This window comes from Leopardus geoffroyi, chromosome B1 (assembly GCF_018350155.1).
Source record: "Leopardus geoffroyi isolate Oge1 chromosome B1, O.geoffroyi_Oge1_pat1.0, whole genome shotgun sequence".
Lineage (NCBI taxonomy): Eukaryota > Metazoa > Chordata > Mammalia > Carnivora > Felidae > Leopardus > Leopardus geoffroyi.
In genome coordinates this window covers 189,506,316-189,529,201 of record NC_059327.1, presented here as the reverse complement: position 1 = coordinate 189,529,201, position 22,886 = coordinate 189,506,316, and the positions used below count along the sequence as shown (strand labels likewise).

The 22,886-nt window shown below is 38.5% G+C and overlaps 1 protein-coding gene across 16 annotated transcripts in view; it reads left to right on the top strand.

The window, feature by feature from the left end:
• SLIT2 (slit guidance ligand 2) overlaps positions 1-22,886 on the top strand; it is a 375,185-nt gene that overhangs the window by 288,167 nt on the left and 64,132 nt on the right. For 8 of the 16 annotated variants that reach the window (XM_045474413.1, XM_045474411.1, XM_045474406.1 and 5 more), the window contains 10 exons: positions 1,649-1,792; positions 5,737-5,880; positions 7,419-7,585; positions 9,377-9,509; positions 13,122-13,190; positions 16,272-16,343; positions 16,828-16,899; positions 18,529-18,600; positions 21,630-21,793; positions 22,138-22,170. In XM_045474413.1, the coding sequence (XP_045330369.1) occupies positions 1,649-1,792; positions 5,737-5,880; positions 7,419-7,585; positions 9,377-9,509; positions 13,122-13,190; positions 16,272-16,343; positions 16,828-16,899; positions 18,529-18,600; positions 21,630-21,793; positions 22,138-22,170 (1,070 nt within the window). The remainder of the gene's footprint in view (positions 1-1,648; positions 1,793-5,736; positions 5,881-7,418; positions 7,586-9,376; positions 9,510-13,121; positions 13,191-16,271; positions 16,344-16,827; positions 16,900-18,528; positions 18,601-21,629; positions 21,794-22,137; positions 22,171-22,886) is intronic. The other 8 variants (XM_045474419.1, XM_045474417.1, XM_045474415.1 and 5 more) reach the window with 1 other exon arrangement.

Genomic DNA, 22,886 nt, shown 5'->3' with positions numbered 1-22,886 from the left:
CTTTTTGCTTCATTAAACTTTCATTAGAAGATAGTCAAAATTAATGATTGGTAAACTGGCTTGATAGCTCATCTGTGTTACTACATATCCACAACTCATATTTTAAAATCAGTTTATCAACTCAGCAGTTTCAGTAACACTCAGACAATATTCCCCTCCCCTGAGGAGGTGGAAGGGTGGGAGGGACAGAACAGAGGTCAAGTATGTAAGGCCAATGGAACAGCCTCCATCTGAGAGGAAACGTTGAAAGGAGAAAAGGAGCATTGTTCTGTTTCTTGTGTGTATCTGGCCCATGGTCACACTGACTTGTAAGTGGCAGAGTAGTCTACTTCCTGTGCACTTGACTCCCATATTATACTGCGTCCCAAAGAGTTTCGTATTATTTCATTTTTCTCCTCTTCACTGGCACTGATTGCTCTTACTTTTTATTCATACCTTTCAAGTCAACATATATTTATTGAGCAACTCCTACATGCAGTGCTCTGAGAGGAGAGGAATAAAACGATACATAAAAATGATCCTTGTTCTGGGAGCATTCTGGGTCTTTGAGTGAGCAATGAGAAAAGGAAAGATAGAACCTGTAGCAAAGGGTTACCTCAGTTGGATGTTTTTGCCCTCTGGGCAAGCATTGTAGTATTTTGTGTTACACAGGATATTGACAGTTAAGTTGGCTGTTTTGACACATTATTACAATAAGAAGTTTTACTGGGAACAAACCCCTATTCTGATACATTTCTTTTATTATTTTTTTTAATGTTTGTTTATTTTTTATTTTTTTTTTTAATGTTTTATTCATTTTTGAGACAGAGAGAGACAGAGCATGAACGGGGGAGGGGCAGAGAGAGAGGGAGACACAGAATTGGAAGCAGGCTCCAGGCTCTGAGCCATCAGCCCAGAGCCCGACGCGGGGCTCGAACTCACGGACCGCGAGATCGTGACCTGGCTGAAGTCGGACGCTTAACCGACTGCGCCACCCAGGCGCCCCTAATGTTTGTTTATTTTTGAGAGAGATAGAGACAATGCGAGTGGGTTAGGGGCAGAGAGAGAGAGGGAGACACAGATCTGAAACAGGCTCCTGGCTCGGAGCTGTCAGCACAGAGCCCGACATGGGGCTCGAACTCACGTGCTGTGAGATCATGAACTGAGCCAAGGTCGGACACTCAACTGACTGAGCCACCCAGGCGCCCCTATTCTGATACACGTCTGATTCTATCTAAATGTTCACACATTTAACCCATCTTTCTTCTCTCTACCCAATTGCCTTCTTTTAGTCATTAATTCATTCAGTAGTCTTTGGGGCATTTCTTTAAAAAGTTCCTTTTGAAGTATTGTGCTGAATATAAAGGTTTATACAACTCAATACCTGACCTCAACAATGTTAGACTCCTAGTGACCCTTGAAGATCATTTTGACGTTGATTGGGCTGGTATTTTTCACCATAGACATTCTCCCCCAATATTATCATCAGTTTGGTTCAATGGAATAGGAAGTGTGGTGTCTTTTCAGAACCTGTGGTGCTGGGCAGTGAAAAGCTTGGAAATTATGGAAGAATTTTCTTAGTAGAAGAAAATGGTCAGACATGTTGTCTCAATGCCCTTGTTGAAAGAAATAGCTTAAAATCTTGATTTCAACATTTTTTTTAATTTAGAAACTTTAGCAACAATAAGATCACAGACATTGAAGAGGGAGCATTTGAAGGAGCATCAGGTGTAAATGAAATACTTCTCACGAGTAATCGTTTGGAAAACGTTCAGCATAAGATGTTCAGGGGATTAGAAAGCCTGAAAACTTTGTAAGTATTCTCATCTGCATTGTGATTCTTCCCTCACAGCACTGTAGTTCACTGGTCATTATAAGTCCAGGTGGGGGAGTAGCTCAGACTCCTCCTCACCCTACCATCTCAACGTCTGTCTACATCTCTCTCTCACAGATACACACACACGCGTGCGCGCGCGCACACACACACACACACACACACACACACATCCTGTGCGTGCAAACATTCCCTTCCTAGAATCCCCCAGACTTCGGTGTGTTGCTTGCAAAAGATCGAGAATGTCTCCCGATGGCTGATTCCTCAGCAAAAAAGATTGCCCTTGTTACAGTGCTGGTGCACATTTCCTCCCTTCCCTGGTTCTGCCTCCAAATGTTCATTCTCTTGCCTTTTCATCAAACGCCTCCATCTAACATTCGCTCTTGGCCCCAGGGGTCTAGCTTCAGAATCCAATCCAACCCCTGTGGCACAGAATAACTAACGGTTCATCTGGAAACCACCTTTGTCTGCTCCTGTGAGGTCTTAGTGAAAAAGAGACTGACTGATGGTAGATCGTGAACCGACTATTTCAAAGCAACATGCTAAGAGTTGTGCCTACTTGCTCGGGGGTAGGGAGGTTGGGACAAAGAAATTCGTTATGTTTCCAAAAAGTTGTTGACCAAAGAGGACAGGGATTGGATTGAATAGCAAAAGCCACACTTTATGTTAACTTGAATTTTCTACGGTACATATATGTAGTTTTTATTATCTCGGAAGTATGTAATTATGTTTGACAAAAGCGGCAACCTAAAATTGGAAGATGTACAAATCAACACTCTGAAGCGTTTGGAGGACATGAAGGAAACTATTTGTAACCAAGAAGCAGCTGATGGTGATCGCAGTGGAGAGAGGTCCACACTCTACTGTCTCTCCTAAACCGTCACCTTGTCCCTCAGAGCCACAACCAGAAGGGTGGATACTTGAGGACATCCCTTGCCTGCTCTTTATCTGGCGCAGAGGGAGAAGACCATTTCCCCAGCCGGCCTGAATGTGTTCCTAGCATCCTGAATTCAAGTCCTACTGAAAATGTCTGCCCATGAGTGTAGACGTTTGCTCCTGAGCCTCCCAGGGATAGAGTGAAACCTAACATCCAGCAGGGCTAGCCTGCAGCCCTCCCACAGACTAACTTGAGCCCCTTCAAAACGTTATGCAAATAGTCTTTTAGCCTTTTTATGGAGGAGATACCGAGGAGAGGGTAGAGGAGAGCAGAGAAAATACACCACGGGCGGCTGCATCTGTTCCTGCCCCCACCTCCCTCGGCCAGGCTGCTTCAGGCAACTCTGCAAAACACGAATCCTACAAGCAGAAGCATCTTTTGTTGGAAGATAGTTGAGGGACTGCTTGTTACTGGCACCTTGAAGAGGCAGCGTGGGGGTTGGGAAGAGGAGGGGAAGGGGGTGAGGAAGGAGTCTGTATCCCGCCTACATCAGTCTGCCTTGGGCTGCCATAGCACGATACCACAGACTGATGACTTAAGCCACAGAAATTTGTTTTCTCACAGTTCCGGAGCCTAGAAGTCCAAGATCAAGGTGCTGAGAGGGTTGGTTTCTAGCGAGATTTCTTTCTTGACTTGTAGTTGAAACCTTCTCCTTCTACTCTTACATGCACTTTCCTCTGTGTACAGAGAGAGAATGCTGTGGTGTCCCTTCCTCTTTGTATAAGGACACCAGTCCTAAAAGATTAGAGTCCCACCCTCAGGACCTCATTTAACTTTAATTACCTCCATCAAGACCCTGTCTCCAGATATGGTCACATTGGGGCTCAGGACTCCGACCTATGAATTTTGAAACACACAGTCAAGTTCATAACACCATCCCAAGCAGCTTATTCCAGTGTTTTCTTCTGACCAGTTTCTTTCGCAGGACTCTCCCTGAAACAGGTCCTCTAAATTCACTTTCTCCTTCATTATATTTCTAGCGATGTTTTTGTGCCCCAGATGTTTGGGCACAAACAGATGTGAGTGGCTCTGTCTTTAACCCACTCTGCCACACAAGAATACTAGAGCATTTTAGAGCCAAGCTCAGTATTCAAAGGACGAAAGTAGGTTTGTCTGGACATATGTATTTCTCTAAGTGATATCTTTGGGCTTGGGTCTATAAAGATTTTGACAAGACACCCCCATTATCCCTAGACTTCTTAACTCTTTGAGACTAATAAACCTCTTAATAATATGTGCACAGAATTCAGTGTGTCTTTGAATATTTGACATTGCAGCCAAAATGTGGTACATATGTGCACTTATGGATTTTTCTAGTAACAGGGAGCAAAACTTTTCTTTAGATTCTCCCAGCGGTCCATGACTCCACCAAGATTAAGACCAAATACTCTTTATTACTTTATGGCAAATGATAGTGTGGATAGAAATACCTCTCTGTTGTGTATTTGTTTCCTAACGTAAAATTATTCCTTGACAAGGAAGGCAGCATCGTTTCTCCCTATATGTGACTTAACAGAATGCGAAAGTTGATAGTTCTTATGTATTTCTTAGAGCAACCTAGAATTTTATTTTATTTATTTATTTTTCAACGTTTATTTATTTTTGGGACAGAGAGAGACAGAGCATGAACGGGGGAGGGGCAGAGAGAGAGGGAGACACAGAATCGGAAACAGGCTCCAGGCTCTGAGCCATCAGCCCAGAGCCCGACGCGGGGCTCGAACTCACGGACCGCGAGATCGTGACCTGGCTGAAGTCAGACGCTTAACCGACTGCACCACCCAGGCGCCCCTAGAGCAACCTAGAATTTTAAAGGAACACTTTGTTATTCACTTATTTTGCCTCTTTTTTTTTTTTTTTTTAACATACTGCAATCTTCTAGGAAGGTGTTCAACACATGCCTTGAAAAGTTAAGTAAAATAACCTCAGCAATTCTGAATAAGATTCATGGCAACTATTCATTTTCACAGGCTTTTTAAGACATTTTCCATTCCTTCTCTAAGCTCCACAAATAAACAGTTCAGCAAAGAATTGAGAATGGAGCCAGAACTTCAGCAGTGACAAGGAAAAGACATCAGTGTTAATCCTATTAATGGCAGTTGCTAAAAATTTAAAGAGGTCAGGATTCTTTCAAGAGAAGCCAGTTTGGACGCACCCTGAAGTCTCAGAGTATCTGACTCTTCATTTTGCTCAGGCTGTGATCTCACAGTCCATGAGTTCTAGCCCCACATCGGGCCATGCACTGAGAGTGCAGAGCCTGCTTGGGATGCTTTTTCTCTGCCTGTCTGTCTGTTCCTTCCCTGCTTGTGATCGCTCTCTCTCTCCAAATAAATAAATAAACTTAAAAAAAAGAGAAAGAGAGAGAGAGAGAGAGAGAGAAGCAGATTTAAACTTCATTGTGAACAACTGGGATCTGTTAACTCTTGCCTCTTTTTGAGTTCCAAACTTTAAAATGATAAAATAATTTTCACAAATAACGTGTGCAAGATTTGCAGGTGCTCAGTCTAGTTTGGGTTCCCCAGCCTATGCTGACATTGACTTGGCATCTAAGTCCTTGAGATGCTCTCAGTTCCCCATCTGCTGTGTGTGACTATTGATTCTTTTCTGCTTCCTTTCTGTTAAACCTCAGATGTAATGCTACCGTGAATACACAAATCACAGGCCTTCAAGGGCTCAGAGAGCTGTAGGTGAATTAGGACATTATGTAATCAGGCAAACATAATTATAGCATCAGAGGAAGACATTCTACCCTCATCAGATGGGGCTGTGAGTCCACGTGAGGCTCACCCGTGCTTTTTTGTAGCTGAGTGCAATCATTGCAAACTAAGCATTTTTTGGTATATATCCACAGCAATTCCTAATGACAAGAGATCACTCAGAAAACAGTAATGAATGCCACACATTTGCAGAGGGGTTATTTGGATCCTCAGATGGGCAAAACTGATTGCTTGATGCCTTCTCTCCATAACAATGTTCTCCTTTCCCTCAGGATGTTGAGAAGTAATCGCATAAGCTGTGTTGGCAATGACAGTTTCATAGGACTGAGTTCTGTGCGTTTGCTTTCTTTATATGATAATCAAATCACTACCATTGCACCAGGGGCATTTGATACTCTGCATTCTTTATCTACCCTGTAAGTATGAAAGATCTTCTTCATTTCTGTATTACTGAGCCAATGTATTATATTTGTTCCTTTTATTAATAGTATTTTAATACATTATTAGGCTTTTCACAAAAACGGGATCAAGGGTTTAGTGTTCAACAAATTTGTATGTTAAATTTATGTTAATTTTTCTAAAAATATTATCTACCCTCTCATATTAAAATTTAACAAAATTTATAATATTTTCAATTATTTTTTATAGTAATGTGATGTGACTTGATTTATAAATTTTAATCTTATAACTTGATTGCACTGCAAATCACAGAAATGTAGTAGATTTCCCCTGTGTTCTCACGTCAGAGTCTTTTCGGTGTAAATACCATAAAAACAGAGCTGATAGGGTTATTGCCAACAAACTGTGCTCAAAAGGATCATTCACAGTGACAGGAGTGACATTAGGATGGCCAGACCAACAACAGAGACTGTTCACTGGAGGGCATTTACAATGATATTAGGAAAATATTGAAGAAATAGGTTGAGCCTGTCCAAGAGGATATTTTATGTAGACAGTTAGAAAATAAGGAATATTTGTAGGTCCATAGATAGAACTCAGAAGGTGTTGTTTTAAAAAAAGAAACAAACAAAACCCTCTAAACAATGTACTTTAGTTCTCTTATATGTCATTATCTAAAGAGCAGTATTTGAAATAATCTTATAACAGATTTGATTTCCTAGTGATGGTGGCATCTAAATATACTAATCTAACTGGAAAGGTAGTTAGAAAGGAAAAAACAAAACAGAAAACATGTTCAACATAGCTCGAGTCACTGCAGAAATAATTTGAGGGAAGCATCCATCCATCAGTAAAGTAAAGTACTTAATCCTCTTTCTACATAAAATGTGACACTTTACATCGAGTGACTAATTTGTGCATATTAAAGATGGCATGTTTATAAATAATAAGGTTGTCAATAGGTTTGTGCTGAAGTGGTGAGATGTCAAAAGTATTGAGATTTGTAGAAGTAAATTCATTTTTATAACTGGCATTTAATCAACTCAGCTGTCAGTTTAGATGGGAAACCTATTCTCTGGAGCAAATAAGGGATGGAAATCTTGAAATGATAAATTAATAAAATAGCTGTTGTCAGGTTAAACTCAATAATATAAGGTAATCAGCCTCCATCTTTAAATTAAATTACTGCATTATCAGTGCAGGGAAGTTTGACAGCAAATCAGATCTCTGACGAGTTTAAATTCTCTCTAAATGAGATATCTATCAGGATCCCCTGCATAAACCTCCGAATTGCTTACTTTGCTTTATTTTCTCCATGAAATTATTTGAAGATTCTTATTTGAAAGTGTTGTTATTTTTCAAGTTCCAAGCAAACATTTTAGCCAAAAAAATGCATCCCACATGTTGCTTGTGATTGAGTATGAATGGGGGATGGGGGTGAGGGGTGGTTAATACAAAGAATCAGAAGGCATCATTCCAACAGAAATAGTGTGGGAAAGACGTAAGAAAATGACCCCCTAAACTCATCCCTGCATTGTTTGCATGCGGCTCTTAGAAACCTGTTGGCCAATCCGTTTAACTGTAACTGCTACCTGGCTTGGCTTGGGGAATGGCTCAGGAAGAAAAGGATCGTAACCGGAAATCCTCGATGTCAAAAACCATATTTCCTCAAAGAAATCCCCATCCAGGATGTTGCCATTCAAGACTTTACGTGTGATGATGGTAAGAAAACCTTGCTAAATCTTTTGTTACCAAGCATTCAAATGACTGGTCCAACGCTAGGGGACACAAACGGATAGGTTGGGGCATTTTTTTTCTTTTGTTTTGTTTTGTTTTGTTTTGTTTTGTTTTGTTTTGTTTTGTTTTAGAAACAGGGCACATACTTTCTCAGACTGTGCTTTCACCTGAGTCTACTTGCTTTGTGTTTCTGAATGTTTTATTTAAATTGTCCAGTTTTCAGCTTGTAGTTGGTACTGTTTATATAGCTTCATGTTAACTTTTCTTTATCATTCTAAGCATCTCTTTTAGTAACTGGCATTTGCAAAGGAGAAAAGCAATTGACTTAAAAAACAGAAATTCTAGGGGTGCCTGGGTGGCTCAGTTGGTTGAGCATCCGACTTCGGTTCACATCATGATCTCACAGGTCATGAGTTCAAGCCCCGCATCAGGCTCTGTGCTAACAGCTCAGAGGCTGGAGCCTGCTTCACACTGTGTCTCCCACTCTCTCTGCCCCTCCCCCACTTGCACTCTGTCGAGCTCTCTCTCCCCCCAAAAAATAAATAAATAAAATAAATTCTAGTAAATCTAACAAAAATAATAGTTTTCGCTTTTTTTTTTTTAATTTTTTTTTTCAACGTTTATTTATTTTTGGGACAGAGAGAGACAGAGCATGAACGGGGGAGGGGCAGAGAGAGGGAGACACAGAATCGGAAACAGGCTCCAGGCTCTGAGCCATCAGCCCAGAGCCTGACGCGGGGCTCGAACTCACGGACCGTGAGATCGTGACCTGGCTGAAGTCGGGCGCTTAACCGACTGCGCCACCCAGGCGCCCTTTTTTTTTTTTTTTTTTTTAGAACTTTTTTTTTTTTTTAACGTTTATTTATTTTTGAGACAGAGAGAGACACAGCATGAACGGGGGAGGGGCAGAGAGAGAGGGAGACACAGAATCGGAGCCTGATGCGGGGCTCGAACTCACGGACCGCGAGATCGTGACCTGGCTGAAGTCGGACGCTTAACCAGCTGCGCCACCCAGGCACCCTAGTTTTCGCTTTTTAAAGCTCTATATGTATCATCATATTTGATTCTCACAATAGCCACATAAGATAGGTAGAGCAGGTTCTGTTATTACTACCAGTAAGTAGAGAGCCCCTTTGAGCCTTATATTTTAAAATGAGGTTCTTGAGGCGCCTGGGTGGCTCAGTCAGTTGAGCATCCGACTTTGGCTCAGGTCACGACCTCACAGTTCATGAATTCGAGCCCCACATCAGGCTCTGTGCTGACAGCTCAGATTCTGGAGCCTGCTTCAGATTCTGTGTCTCCCTCTCTTTCTGCCCCTCCCCTGCTCACACTCTCTCTCTGTCTCTTTCAAAAATAAATAAACATTTAAAAAACATTAAAAAACTTAAAAAACATTTACATTTTCTGCTAAACATTTTAATCCCTCTATGTTTCTTCATGTCTGTGTCCTTATGACTCCTCCAAAGTTCAGTTTACATTTCTATATTCTAATTAAAAGTATAATTTGTATGAATAACTGAGCAGAGAAAATTACTGTTATGATTGTATGGATAATATAAATTGTGAATTATTTTCGGGAATGCTGCCCTAGGCAATCTGAAAACAGTGCTGTATAAAACGTATGGTACCAGTTTGTAAATACTCAATGCCCTGTATGTGTATAAGCGATCACATGGCTCAAGATTCTTGTGTTTGTTAAGCTAAAAGCATAACATCGCTTCTGTCATTTTCAAAGCCACAAATCTGGGCTTTCCTGTATTTCTTTCGGCAATTTAGGAAATGATGACAATAGCTGTTCTCCACTGTCTCGCTGCCCCACGGAATGTACATGCTTGGATACAGTCGTCCGATGTAGCAATAAGGGCTTGAAGGTCTTGCCCAAAGGTATTCCAAGAGATGTCACTGAATTGTAAGTAGAGCTTGTCTGTTTCCTTAACAATTAATATTTCAACAAGGGAAATGGAAACCAAACAAAATGTAGAGTCCCGTTTCCAAATTCCATTTTGTAGGCATTAAATAGTTTCATGTAAAACCCTAAACAGATAATATAAAAGGCAGCTTAGGGGCATCTGGGTAGCTCAGTAGGTTAAGTATCCAATTCTTCTTGATTTTGCCTCAGGTCATGATCTCACAGTTTGTGAAATCAAGCCCCACATTGGGCTTTCAGCCAACAGCAAGGAGCCTATTTAGGATTTTCTCTGCCCCTCCCCTGCACTCTCCCTCAACATAAACAAATAAACAATTTTTTACAAAAAGGCAGTTTAGATGCACTTGGGAAATTTCAGTTGTGTTTCTTTTATTCACTGCATGATTTCTCAGTGTCTATGTTATGCTAAGGTGCACTATGACAATCCAAGAGAGGGTGGTCAAATGTAAGATAACTCCAATACTCATTTGCCTGTATATCCTTTTTCTCATAGACTATCTTGCAAGGCTAATGTTCTAGCAAATACACCTTAGGAAATGCTGTACTTTTAGCTGCTCTACAGTGTCTGGGATATTCCATAGTTTATATGGTTAATTATTCTTTACCACTGTATCTTCCCACGTGGAATTCATAAATATCTAGAATATAGAAGAAGCTAGCATAATCTCTGTGTTAAAAAGAGGTACTGCCCTTTGGCCTTGATTTAGAATCCTTTTGATCATAAAAGGTATAAGGCCAATTATCCCTAACATTTTCATAACTGATTTATGACCAAATATTACATGGTCAGTATACACTTATCTAGACACTAAACACCAGGCACACTTTCTTCTCTGTGTCATGTTATATATGTGGAATAGAATGAGAACAAGCTGCTTGAGTATTATGAAGCCTGAATGCTCCTTTCCATTCCATACTCTGTATATTTATGTACCATGGACAAATGCTCGATATGAATGCACTTGACTCATTTTGCCTATTTATTTTCTCTATGTGAAACTGTGTAGCAAAAATGATTTAAGTTTAGGATGGCTCAGTTGGTTGAGCATGCAATTCTTGATTTTGGCTCAGATCACGATCCCAGGGTCATGAAATGGAGCCCGTGTCAGGTTCCATGCTAAAAGTGTGGAGACTACCTGGATTCTTTCTCTCTCTCTCTCTCTCTCTCTCTCTCTCTCTCTCTCTCCCCCTCCCTCCTATGCCCCCTCCCCTACTCTCTCTCTCTCTCTCTCTCTCAAAAAAAAAAAAAAAAGATTGAGGTTCTAATGTAATTTGTGCAGATGTGTACCTATAATTCATATACATGAGTACGAGCGTTCTAAAAAAGCAGCTTTGATAAAGTTTTGGCAACATGGAACATACCTAATGAGTTTTAAGAAGATGTCGCTTGAGTTACCAGGGAAATTATTTTCAAATCATGCACAGTTCTACAAATTTGGTCCTGAATTGAACACATAGAGAAAAAAAAAAAAAAAAAAGAAAAAAAAAAAAAGGTGTGATCTTAGCACATATATGCAGAAGGTCTCTCTTAGATTTGAAATGCTGTGAAGTGTTCAGTTTCTCTCTCTGGCCACCCATCACAGTTGTTAATTGACAATAAGCACTACTTCGTGTGTGTGTGTAATTAAATACTTAATTCTTATTTTAGTAAGTATTATTTCAGAAGATTACTCTCCATCCAGTGTTGGAAGCCAGATGCCTTTAGAGTACTCTGTATGCTCAACATTGATTCTAGGAACAGCCCAGCCAAGAACACAACACTCGGCATAAACAGATCATTTTTAACGCGGAATCCCATCTTTTTAACTGGCCCATACCTTGGTGCCTCTACCCAATGCCTAGCAAATAATTTTAAACTTATTCTTTAATTTCATTATTGAGTTTCATCTGAGAAGCTACTTGATTCATATCCCGTCTCTGCCGTCCATATGTTTCTTCTGTCAAACAGTTGAATTTTCAATCTGTTTCCTTACAAAGTGTTAGAAAGTAATATTTTTCTAACAAAATATGTTATAGAGATGAGGAAAATATTAACTAGTCTCTTGTGAATTCAAGTTTTACCTCCCCAAGAGCTTATTCTTAGAATCATACCAAGTTAGCGGGATCCTTCTCTACAATCACATATATGTGTGTATTAGAAAAATTTCATTGCATATTATATTAAATTATCAAAGAATTTGGCAAAAATAAGTACATTTTATTGGACAGTTTTAAACAAATGGTATCTATTATTTTTAATCAGTTCCATGTAATTTCCCTCTTAGATTGTTTTACATGTACACATCCGTAGCACGCATTCTGAATCTTTTTAGCTTTCTGTTCTGGCGTTTTCCAGAATAAAGGGAGAGTACTGAACTATATGGGATTATGCTTCCCTCTAGTGGTACCAAGAAATACTTAGGTGGAGGACAGAAAGAGGAGTCAAAGAAGAAATACAGTCAGAAAATTTGAGCAAGCATAATAAGAACTCATAACATATGCCTGACTCTTGGTTACATATTTATCACATATTTTGATGAGTTGTGCCTTTTATATAACTTTTTATTTTGAACTATTTGAAACAGATTATTATCTGAGGCAATTTCTCAGCGATTTCTATATCCAGCAAAAATACTAATAACCTCAACCTTGGATCTTAAGATTTTCCACGACACTGGAGTAGGAGGTGGCCTGTGTCCAACGTGCCACAATGGTTTGTAGGCACATCTACAGCGAGATGGCCTACGTTGCTGAAAGACATTTTTACCCTTCCTCATCTATATTCTGGGAAAAAACAGCCTTGATTGAGATGCAGTTTATTTTTCTTTTTGTGACATTATGGATAGAACTTTACACATTCATTTATTTTTATGGCTTGCTAGTTAGCCCAGAGTCCATCTATCTGCAGATTATTCTGCTGACTTTGGTCAGAAGGGAAATTTCACATATTTGTGGTTATTTATTACTTTTACATATATATGCTATATTGTGTCCTTGATAAAGGTGGTGATGTTCTATGAAACCTTCTAAAATTATTGTCACAAAGCAGATATACAGTGGTTAAAAACTATTTTCAAGATATCTTTAACTGAAATCTGATTACATCCAAATTCCTAAATATCTCCTTCAAACCATCCATTGTTATTTGCTAAGTGTATGGATCCCTATTAAGGCAGTGGAGAGTGGTCTTGGCCCTCGGTGACGAGGTTCTGTCAGTAGCGAATGCATTTCATGGTATTGTCTCCGTGTAAATACAAGCACACAGGAGGCCAAATAAATATGGTTGATTGAATGAACCTTCTTATTGACACACAGTTGGACACATGACTCACCTCATTACATAAACCTCAAAGAACTGCACTCACCAGTATCTCCTTGGTTTTGTAATTTATGCTAAGTGATCCACAAAATAATTCTACTAGATTGGACAACTCTGCTTTTTTCCCCTTTACTTCTTTTAAATAGGAACCCCAGCTAGGAACATGATGTTTTAAAGCCAGAGTTGCCAAGTGCTTTCTTGCCTCAGTTAAGAGTGAAATAGTGTCAACTATTTTATATCACACCTCTGTTCCTTTAGAAAAAACAAAAAAGATAATATTGCTTTCTTGTTTTTAGGTATCTGGATGGGAACCAATTTACACTGGTTCCTAAGGAGCTCTTTAACTACAAACATTTAACACTTATGTAAGTAATGTGTTGCGTATTTTCATCTTTGACTCCTTACTCTGTCTCGTGAAAGTGGGGGTAGCAACGGGCAGAAGATCTAGTGAACCTTTCAGATGAGATAAATCATTTCCAGTGAGATGCCTCCCTACTTGCTCATTGCGGTTCTGGATCACTAACTACATCTTCATTGAATATCAATCAGGCAATGGTGCATCCTAGAGAAAGGGCCTCCTCTAATTCAAAGTACAAATATGAGAAAGCCTAAGTAGCCAAGAACTACAGAAATGCAGCAAATTTGGATACTTCGACTGATGATGAATATGGGCTATTTTATGACAAGCCAAGAAGAGAAAGATAGAAAATAATGGCTTGATTCTTGACTTTAAGCAAAAGGTCATGGATAGTAATAACGTTGAAAATGCATTTTATTAGGTTTCATTTTCTTTTATAATACATTCTAAGTTAAGTTGTGGGCTTCCGGTATTCAAATTTAATTTTATAAAATTCATTTTACTTGGGCAGTATTTAAGTAGACTTGACAAATATGCTGATATTCTGGACATAAATTTCAGACATTGACTTTTTTCTTTTTTCAGTTTGGTTTAATGTCCTTGTAAAATAACATCTCTCTCTTTCATTAATGTAAATGGATTTTTAAGTGGTAATACAAGACTATATTTAAATATACCAACATTTTGATCTAGTTATATGCACAATATTTTTAAAAAGATGCAATCTTACTATATATAATGTCACACTTAGAATAGCCTTGCTGTGATTGATAAAACTTAGCAAAAAAAAAAAAATCAGCAATGGGAGTAAATGGAAATGGAAATACTTTATCTTTAGTTTAAGTCCTATATGATTTTCGAGTGAATACAGCTGGCTGAGGAGGCTGATTTCTAGTGTTCCTAGAATAAGAAGGTTTATTCCTAATTAGTGAATTCTAGAAACATAAATCACAGAAAATGTTACATTTCTCAACATAAACTTGACTTAAGCAAGGTTGTGGTTGGTTAAAGTACTATTAATCATTTTCAATTTCCCTTAAACATGTAAGAAAATCACTTTGTAAAAAGTATGTAGGACTGTTTAAATGACCAATGATTAAATTAAGGGAGAATATCCCCTAAGATGTCTTCTTCTGGCCCTAGTCACTTATTTAGTAGCAGCAAGAACTTGGTTGCATACATTTTGCTCTGTTAAATAAACCTTTAAATTACTGCAATTTCCAGGGGGTCACTTCAGGTGAATTGGGTCATTTATGAACAGTATGCAATTATTTAAGACCAGGTCGGAAATGAAAGATGAGAATTTGTAGATCCAGAAATGACTTTACCAATGACTCATGAGTAATTCAAATTACTCAGGTAACTTCTGCCAATATAGATATACTTAACTTATTTTCTAAATTTATGTAGTTTTCAGCAGCTAAGAAGATGAATTATTAAGTTCCTATAATATTCCTATCATTTCACAATTTTATAGGTTCATTTTATTGATATTTTATATTCAGCTTTTCTGCATCTTACATTTATTTGTATGTTTTGCTTTAGAAAAAAAAAGCAGTGAATACACACACACATGCAAATCATAAATTGGGGTGCCTGGGTGGCTCAGTTGGGTAATCATCTGACTCTTGATTTCGGCTCAGGTCATGATCTCACGGTTCGTGAGATCAAGCCCTGCTTTGGGCTCTGAGCTGACAGCATGGGGCCTGCTTGGGCTCCCTCTCTTTCTCCCCCTCTGTCTCTGCCCGTCCCCACCCTTGTGCATACTCTCTCTCTCTCTCTCTCTCTCAAAATAAAAAAAATAAACTTTTTAAAAAATGATCATAAATTATGACCTATAATTTTTCACTTATTCATGAATCTTACTTTTATTTATGTATTTAGCATTTTGTGTTAAAAAAACAGAGAATATATACATATCACTGTATGAGTGTATGTATGGCTATATTCACTAATTTTTTCCTAATGCAAAATTGCCAAAGATATTTAATGTATATCAATAAAATATGTCATTATTTATTATGCGTTATTATATTACATTATATGTTATAATGTAATTATAGTACAATAAGTATTATATGTATCATATATGGTCACATTTATTATTATATGTAATAAAAATAAGATCGTGTTAACGGAATATAAATCACAGCCCATAGTACCAGTACACTTGTATAAACAGCCATGTAGCACTGGGTAAAAAATCCACATCTCTCCCGTTAACTTATTCATTAAACAGATATTTGTTAAAGACCTACGGTACGCCAGTGATTTTTTTTTTCCAAGGGCAAAGTTTTTAATTATGGCATTCCAGATGTAATTAAATGAGTTCTTTTAGTTATCAAATTTGACTGTGTGTATCAAGGAGCATATATAACAGGGAAGATAAAGGATGTGCAACCAATGGAACCTTCATGAGCAAAGGTTTATTTGTCACGCATAAGATGTGTCTGTTGTGAGTGGCCTCCACCTGTCACATGCCTTTGCTCTGGGACCAAGGCACAGGCACTGGCTGTGAAACATCACAGGTCTTGGAAAGCAGTGAGCAGAGGGATATGGGGAAAGTGAGCTCACTCCAAAGCTTCTGTGTTGTTTTTGTTTTTAGGTTTATTTATTTATTTTGAGAGAGAGTGCGAGCAGGGGAGGGGCAGAGAGAAAGGGATAGAGAGAATCCCCAGCTGGTTCTACACTGTTAGTACAGAGCCCTTCGTGGGGCTTGACCTCACGAAACCTGAGGTCATGACCTGAGCCGAGATCGAGAGTCAGACGCTTAACCAACTGAGCCACCCAGGAGCCTCTAAAATTTCTGTTTTGAACTGAAACCTGGCACCAGTGCCCACACTTACTGCAGTGGCCAAAGCAAAACATATCATCGCTTCTAATTTCAACAGGCAGGGGCGTGAATAATTATGAATATTACGATGTACCTCAGAGGGTTATCCAGTGTTTCGTTATTTTCAGGTAAAAGCTGAGTGCTAACCGTGCAGCTGTGACTGAACAAGAAGAACCTTCTCTTTCTAAGAATCACTAATATTTCACTTCCTCTGGTAACAGTAGACTCCTTTTTTTTTTTCTTTTTCTTTTATAGAGACTTAAGTAACAACCGAATAAGCACCCTTTCTAATCAGAGCTTCAGCAACATGACCCAGCTCCTCACCTTGTGAGTGTGAAAATGTGATATGGACTGTTTATCAATTCACTGGACTAAAGGCATTTTCTAGGCACTTGGATGTTCCCTGTTAACAAGATAGATAGTCTGCCCTCAGGGAATATAAATATTGTTGGGAGAAACAGACAAACAAAACCTCAGTAAACAAACAAATACAGATATTGTTAAAGTGCTGGGTTCTATAAAAGGAGCAAAGAATAATTTACACTTGTGGTGGGGTTGGAAGAGATCCTTAAGACAGACTTCTGAGGAAAGCCACCTGAGAGGGAATAGGCTGGGGAAGGAAGCATTCTAGACTGTATTTAAAAATAAATATGTTGTATTAGTGAAAACACAAACATTAAAGTATTATGCATCGATATTCTCAATTTATAAAATGCTAAAACAACCCTTTTCTTAACTGCTTCATTTTTAAAATGACATTTGGCCATTTGGGGATATCTGAGTAAAACAAATCGACTATGTATGCTTTCAGAATTCTTAGTTACAACCGTTTGAGATGTATTCCTCCTCGAACCTTCGATGGATTGAAGTCTCTTCGATTACTGTAAGCATCTTATGCGCAGCGAAATATCTCTTATCTCGGGGATCTGAGTTTTGACTTGTGTTTTTAATGATTTGGGGATATTTTTGATGTACACATTAGGATTTACTGCAAATTTGAAAATAGGAAGATTACTTCTTTCCCCATATCATACTCAACAGCTTTTATTTGAAGAACACCACATTGTTGGTGTGGTCATTTATTTGGCAATAGATAATATGTATGTTTCATATAGATCCAACTAATTTTGAAAGAAATGTATGAAATGTTCATTTCTTTAAAGATTGCATTATCTATGAGTACATTTTTACTCTAAAAATGTATTTTAAATATATGAAATGAAATATGATTCTCAGTCACAAGCCCCTCACCCAGAATTAACAATTAAACAGTTTTGTCTTGTCTTCCAGTCCTCCTTTATATGCATTTGTTTTTATATGCTAGTATATGTATGCCCACAGCTATATAACTTAAAAAAAACATAAATAGGATTTGTTCTTATTCTGTCATTGGCTCATCTTATTTAACAATACGCTTTAGACTATTTCTGTTCCATCATCTAGAAATATCCCTCAACTATTTAACTGGCACAGAGTATTCCATAGGACAAAGGAACCATAACTTACTTAATCGTCCTCATCTTTTGCTATCACGTGGCTTGATTCCAGACTTGCGTTATCCCTTACAGGGCTGGAGCAAGCATCCTACACACTCACCTTACTGTTAACTGTACTGGGAGAATACCAAAAGTAACTGTCAAGTTGCCCCCCTAAAACAAGGATTTGTCAGTTTACAAATTTATTTTCCACCAACTCTCCTTTAATAGAGCACCTATTACAAAGCACTCTGGCAAATACTGAATAGTATTAATCCTTTCATTCTTGTTCTATGACAGATTGCGTACCTGTTTTAATAGAGTACCTGTTTCAAAGCACTCTGGCAAATATTGAATAATATGAATAATTCTAGGATAGGTTGAATGTTATTTTCCATTCCTGTTTTAATTTGAAATTCCAATAACTAGAGCATTTGTGCATATTGTACTCTTTTATTGAGCATTTGTGTTTCTTATTCCATGAGTCTGATCATATCATTTCCTATTTTCTATTGAGTGCTTTGTCTTTTCCTTATTAACATACATGTCTTTATGCATCTACTACTTGACTCTAAGTTTGCAGGTCTTTTTACTAAGGAATTAATCCTTGTGTCTTATATATTTTGCAGATATTTTCCATTCTGTTCCCTATAGGTTGTCTTTCATATTAATTATGGATGTATTTTGCATTGTCAAAAATGTATCACTCTCCTTTATGGTTTCTGAGTTTTATATAGTGCTTTGACAGCCTTTGCCATCCTATGGTCATAAAAAGGAGATCTCTATTAAATACATTTTTAGTTTTATTTTTATATTTAACTCATCTATCTAGAATTGATTTTATGCATATGATGTGACATAAGAACTTTTCGTTTTCCCACATAGATACCTAATTATACCAAGACCATGTCTTGAATAGATCATATTTTCTGTGCTGATTTGAAGTGCTTAGTATAAACTAAAATCTCACACGTGTTAGAATTTTTCTGAACTCGCTGACGTGTAAGAAATTTAATATTGCTTTTTCTTGCTTTTAGTTCATTACATGGAAATGACATTTCTGTTGTGCCCGAAGGTGCTTTTAATGATCTTTCTGCATTATCACACCTGTGAGTACCTAGTGCATGAATGTGGGTTTAGGGTCAAACTCTCCCTGGTGAGTGAGTTTGGAACATACAGCCCTCTGCCACCCCTTTCTTGTCACATCATGAGATGTGATTGGTTCCAGCTTTAAAGAAAATGCGAAGATTTCAGTCTAGATGCAGTGCCTTCTGCAAGATAACCTTAATTTATTCTTCTTGCCCTTACTCTCCATTAACTAATGGAGTGGGATTCTCTTTACTTAGCTAATAATGTCTTCTTACAAACATGGCTCTCCAATTTTCTAGCTATGCATTTTCTCTTAACGTTCTCTGATCCTAGAATACCAGTTCCCCTCCAATTCAGTCTGTTCAAACCTTGTATCATCCAGGTGACTTTCTAAATATTATGTCCTTTATGAAGCCTATCTTGATATACTCAAACCAGACTCATTTATGTAGCAAATACTACTGAGTACTGGATATGGCACCATGCAAAAAAATAAATTAGAAATGGTTCAAGACTTCATAATATGATAGGAGGAAATTGCCAAATTCTCATACTGGGTGAAATGTTGTGGGGTTTGTTTTGTTTTCTTCCTTTTCTTTGTGCTCTTGTCTCATAGGACCCTATACCTCCCTATTTTTTGCAAGTAGAATAAAACAATATAAAATATGTGATAAATGGGGTCTAAAAAAACCTCTTCTGGGCCAGTTTCCATTATTGTATTATTTATAGTTGTAGTGTTAAGGTCATGGCAAACCTGGAACGAAGTTCCAGGAACACATTTGGATCTAAAACCTCTTTGTGTCAGGGTGGGTTTGGCGCCACCTGGTGGTTTTTATGCTTAGGCCCAAATAGTATCGGAGCCTCCCAGTTCCCCAGAAATTGCCTGTCATGTTATCTCATGGCTTTGCCTTCCTCTCCAAACCCCACCAAACCCCAAGAAGATACGTGTGAACAATTGAGAAAGGGGGATGGGCAGAGGAGAGGAGCCAATAGTCAATCTTGCTATATCTGAATGTGCTTTACTGGACCCTGTTAATCAATGTAGGTTTTTTTGTCTATCTGTCTGTCAGACTGTTTGGTGCCTATAGTTAGTATCCCTTTCACTAAACCATCGGGTCCCAGGAGGAAAAACCTCTACTTTTTCATGTCTGAACTCCAGCACCTACCTCAGAGTCCACATCAGGGCTACTCATCTACAAATTCCATGGATGTCATCTGTATGAGATAGAGTGTGGTGAAGGCTTCTAGCTCAGAGGTGCAGAGCTTGGTACTGTCTGGAGAGTACGCAACATTAAGAACAAAGTAGCCAGGGGCGCCTGGGTGCTCAGTCGATTAAAGGTCCTGTTCTTGGTTTCGGCTCAGGTCACCATCTCACAGTTCATGAGTTTGAGCCCCACACCAGGCTGTGTGTTGATAGCGTGGAGCCTGCTTGGGATTCTCTGTCTCTCCCTCTCTCTCTCTGCCCCTCCCCTGCTCACGCACACGCGCGCACTCTCTCTCTCTCAAACTAAATACATAACTTTAAAAACAATTAAAAATAGAAGAAGAAGAAAGTAGCCATTCTGCTAGCGTTAGGGTGACTTATCAGAAAAGGCAGCTCAGGGAAGGCACCAACTTCTCGCATGAGCACCGCCACCAACGATAGGGGCAGTTTGAATTTCTCTTGCCATGTGCCTTGCTCTGTCATGGATTTCTTTCGTGCATTTGTCTTTGACTCTCTAGATCATAAAGAGCTCTGCTCCATTCACTTTCTCCACTGCATCCCCTTGCAGAGTAAGGACTTAGCAAATGTCAGTAGAGGTGGCACCAGGTGACTCAAAAACATAATTTTGCTCATTTTTAATTTGGAAGTAAGGTTTTAATCTGAGCATAACAGTTACTGTACTCCAATTCTTGGTTAAAGTTGGGCATTAAAACTGCGACAGTATAAGGTATTATGGTTTTACAAGTATATTTGGGGACTTTCTTCATGAAAGAGTAAGTTTAATTGTACTTAGACTATAGCCTAGAAGCGTTACTAATCACAAGTTGATTATAAATCAAAATTAATCCATTTTAAATGCCACTTTATGCATGGACTACTTCTGCCAAGCTTGGCAAATTTACAAAACCCATGGAGTAACTTCTCTGGCCTCAGTTTCACAATCTGTAAAATGAATTAGTAATACCGTTGACCTCATGAAGTTGCCATTTAGGACAAAATGAGGTAGTTCGTATAAGTGGCTCAGCACAGTACCTGCATATTGTAAAATCAATGTTAGCTATCATCTTGATTACTTTTGCTGTCACTACTACTGCAAATGTGAGTGGGAACCAAAGATGTAAAATAAAGGACTTTATAAAGGGACTGACACTAGGGAAGGTCCAGATCCACTCTGGTGAACTGGCTCTATGCATCTTTATTATTTCATGCCCTTTCTTATCTCTGTGACTTTGCACTTAGTAGCCTTTTACCCCGAGACATCCTTCCCAATCTTTTCCGCCTCCTTGAATCTAACTGTGTAAAAGCTCATACTTTTTAACCACCAGCCTCCCAGGAAAGTTATTTACAAGGTGACCCTGCTCACAGTCACCTTGTAAATACTTCTACTGTTGCACTTCTAATGCAAATGATTTGCATGTTTGAGTATATGTTAATCACCTCTGCAGAAGGAGTTCTTTGGGGTTAGGAATAATGTATTATTTATGTTTGGGTCCCCAAAACCTGGCATAGTGATTGGGTTCCCAGTAAATAATTGATGAATGAACTAAGTATAATCTGCGTGTCGGGTGATATTGCATCCAATATAAACCTGTCTCTGCAAATACAAGAAGACCTTGTAAAGACCAGGTAAATTTTAAGACTGGTGACAAGTCTCTAAATCCCAGCTGCACATAATTCAGGAAAATGGCGAATCCCCGATGTTTCCATTTTCTTCTAAATTGTTATCAGTAAATCTATAGGGATTTTCTACTGAGCATCACTTTGAGTTATGTTCCTTTAGGAAATAACAATACTTCCATACTGTGTGTGTGTGTGTGTGTGTGCTTTTGTGGTGTTGTTTTCCAGAGCAATTGGAGCCAACCCTCTTTACTGTGATTGTAACATGCAGTGGTTATCGGACTGGGTAAAGTCGGAATACAAAGAACCTGGAATTGCGCGCTGTGCTGGTCCTGGAGAAATGGCAGATAAATTATTACTCACAACTCCTTCCAAAAAATTTACATGTCAAGGTATGATCTTTCACCATTTGTACTTCTGTAAATAAAAATCCACTGCGTTAATTTAAGAGGAAAAACGTTGCTGCTAGACTTCAAAGGTAGAGCTGAACGGCCCCTAGTAAATAATTCCTAATTGTACCCAGTGCTCATACAGGACTGAGCCATTACCTGAGGAGCCCAAGTAAAGAACTAGGCTTTGCAAATAAATTGCAGAAATAATTAAGTGGATATATCTAAGCTTTCTTTAAAATGTATGGAGAAATGAAGAGTTCACGGTTTCTGGAAATTTCTCTGATAGCCTCTAACAAGTCAACTGTTTTGCCTTTGCCTTGTCTGAATACGTGCCCTGTTCTTAGGGCTCCCAGAGCCCTGCGGCTTCCCGAAGCCAGGTAAGGAGAAATAAGCCCTCCCGAGTCTTCAGGCCAAACCTTCTGACTTGCCTCCTAAGTCCATGTGGGTGTCCCTTGCTTGTTTATATTCCTTTCTTTTCCCTTTGTTTTATGTATTTATGGATTTTAAATAGTGCCTTAATAACAAATACTTTTTTTTCTTTTATTACAAAAGTAATACATGCCCAAAAGAGAAAATCCACAGAATGGGAAAATGTTAATGATAAATATTATATTTCTACAAGAACTAAAATTAAGCATTCATCATAATACCCAGAGATAACTACTATTGAACTGTTTTATATTCAGTCTGTTTTATGCGCAAAACTAAATCCTAGGTTTCGTGGAGCATAGAGAAGAGAGTGGTATGGTCTTGCCTTCCGAGGCTCGCAAACCTAGCTGAAGAGATAAACTTTCAACACTTGAGCATTTTAGGTAGGAAGGCATCAAAGTAGGTAATATACAGCAGTGGGTCACGGTATGAATTTCCAGCTTCACTTTTCAGTACTTACATAACTTGAATTTAATAGATTAACCAGCCGGTGCCTCAGTTTCCTTGTGTGTAAGCAGAGATGAAGATAGTACATACCTCAAAATGTTTTGTGAAAATTAGATAAGTTACTATATGTGACATCAAAAAAAAAAAAAGTGAAGAAAATGCCGATGTCACAGAAACAGTGAATAGAATGGTACATTCCAGGGGTTGGAGGGAAGGG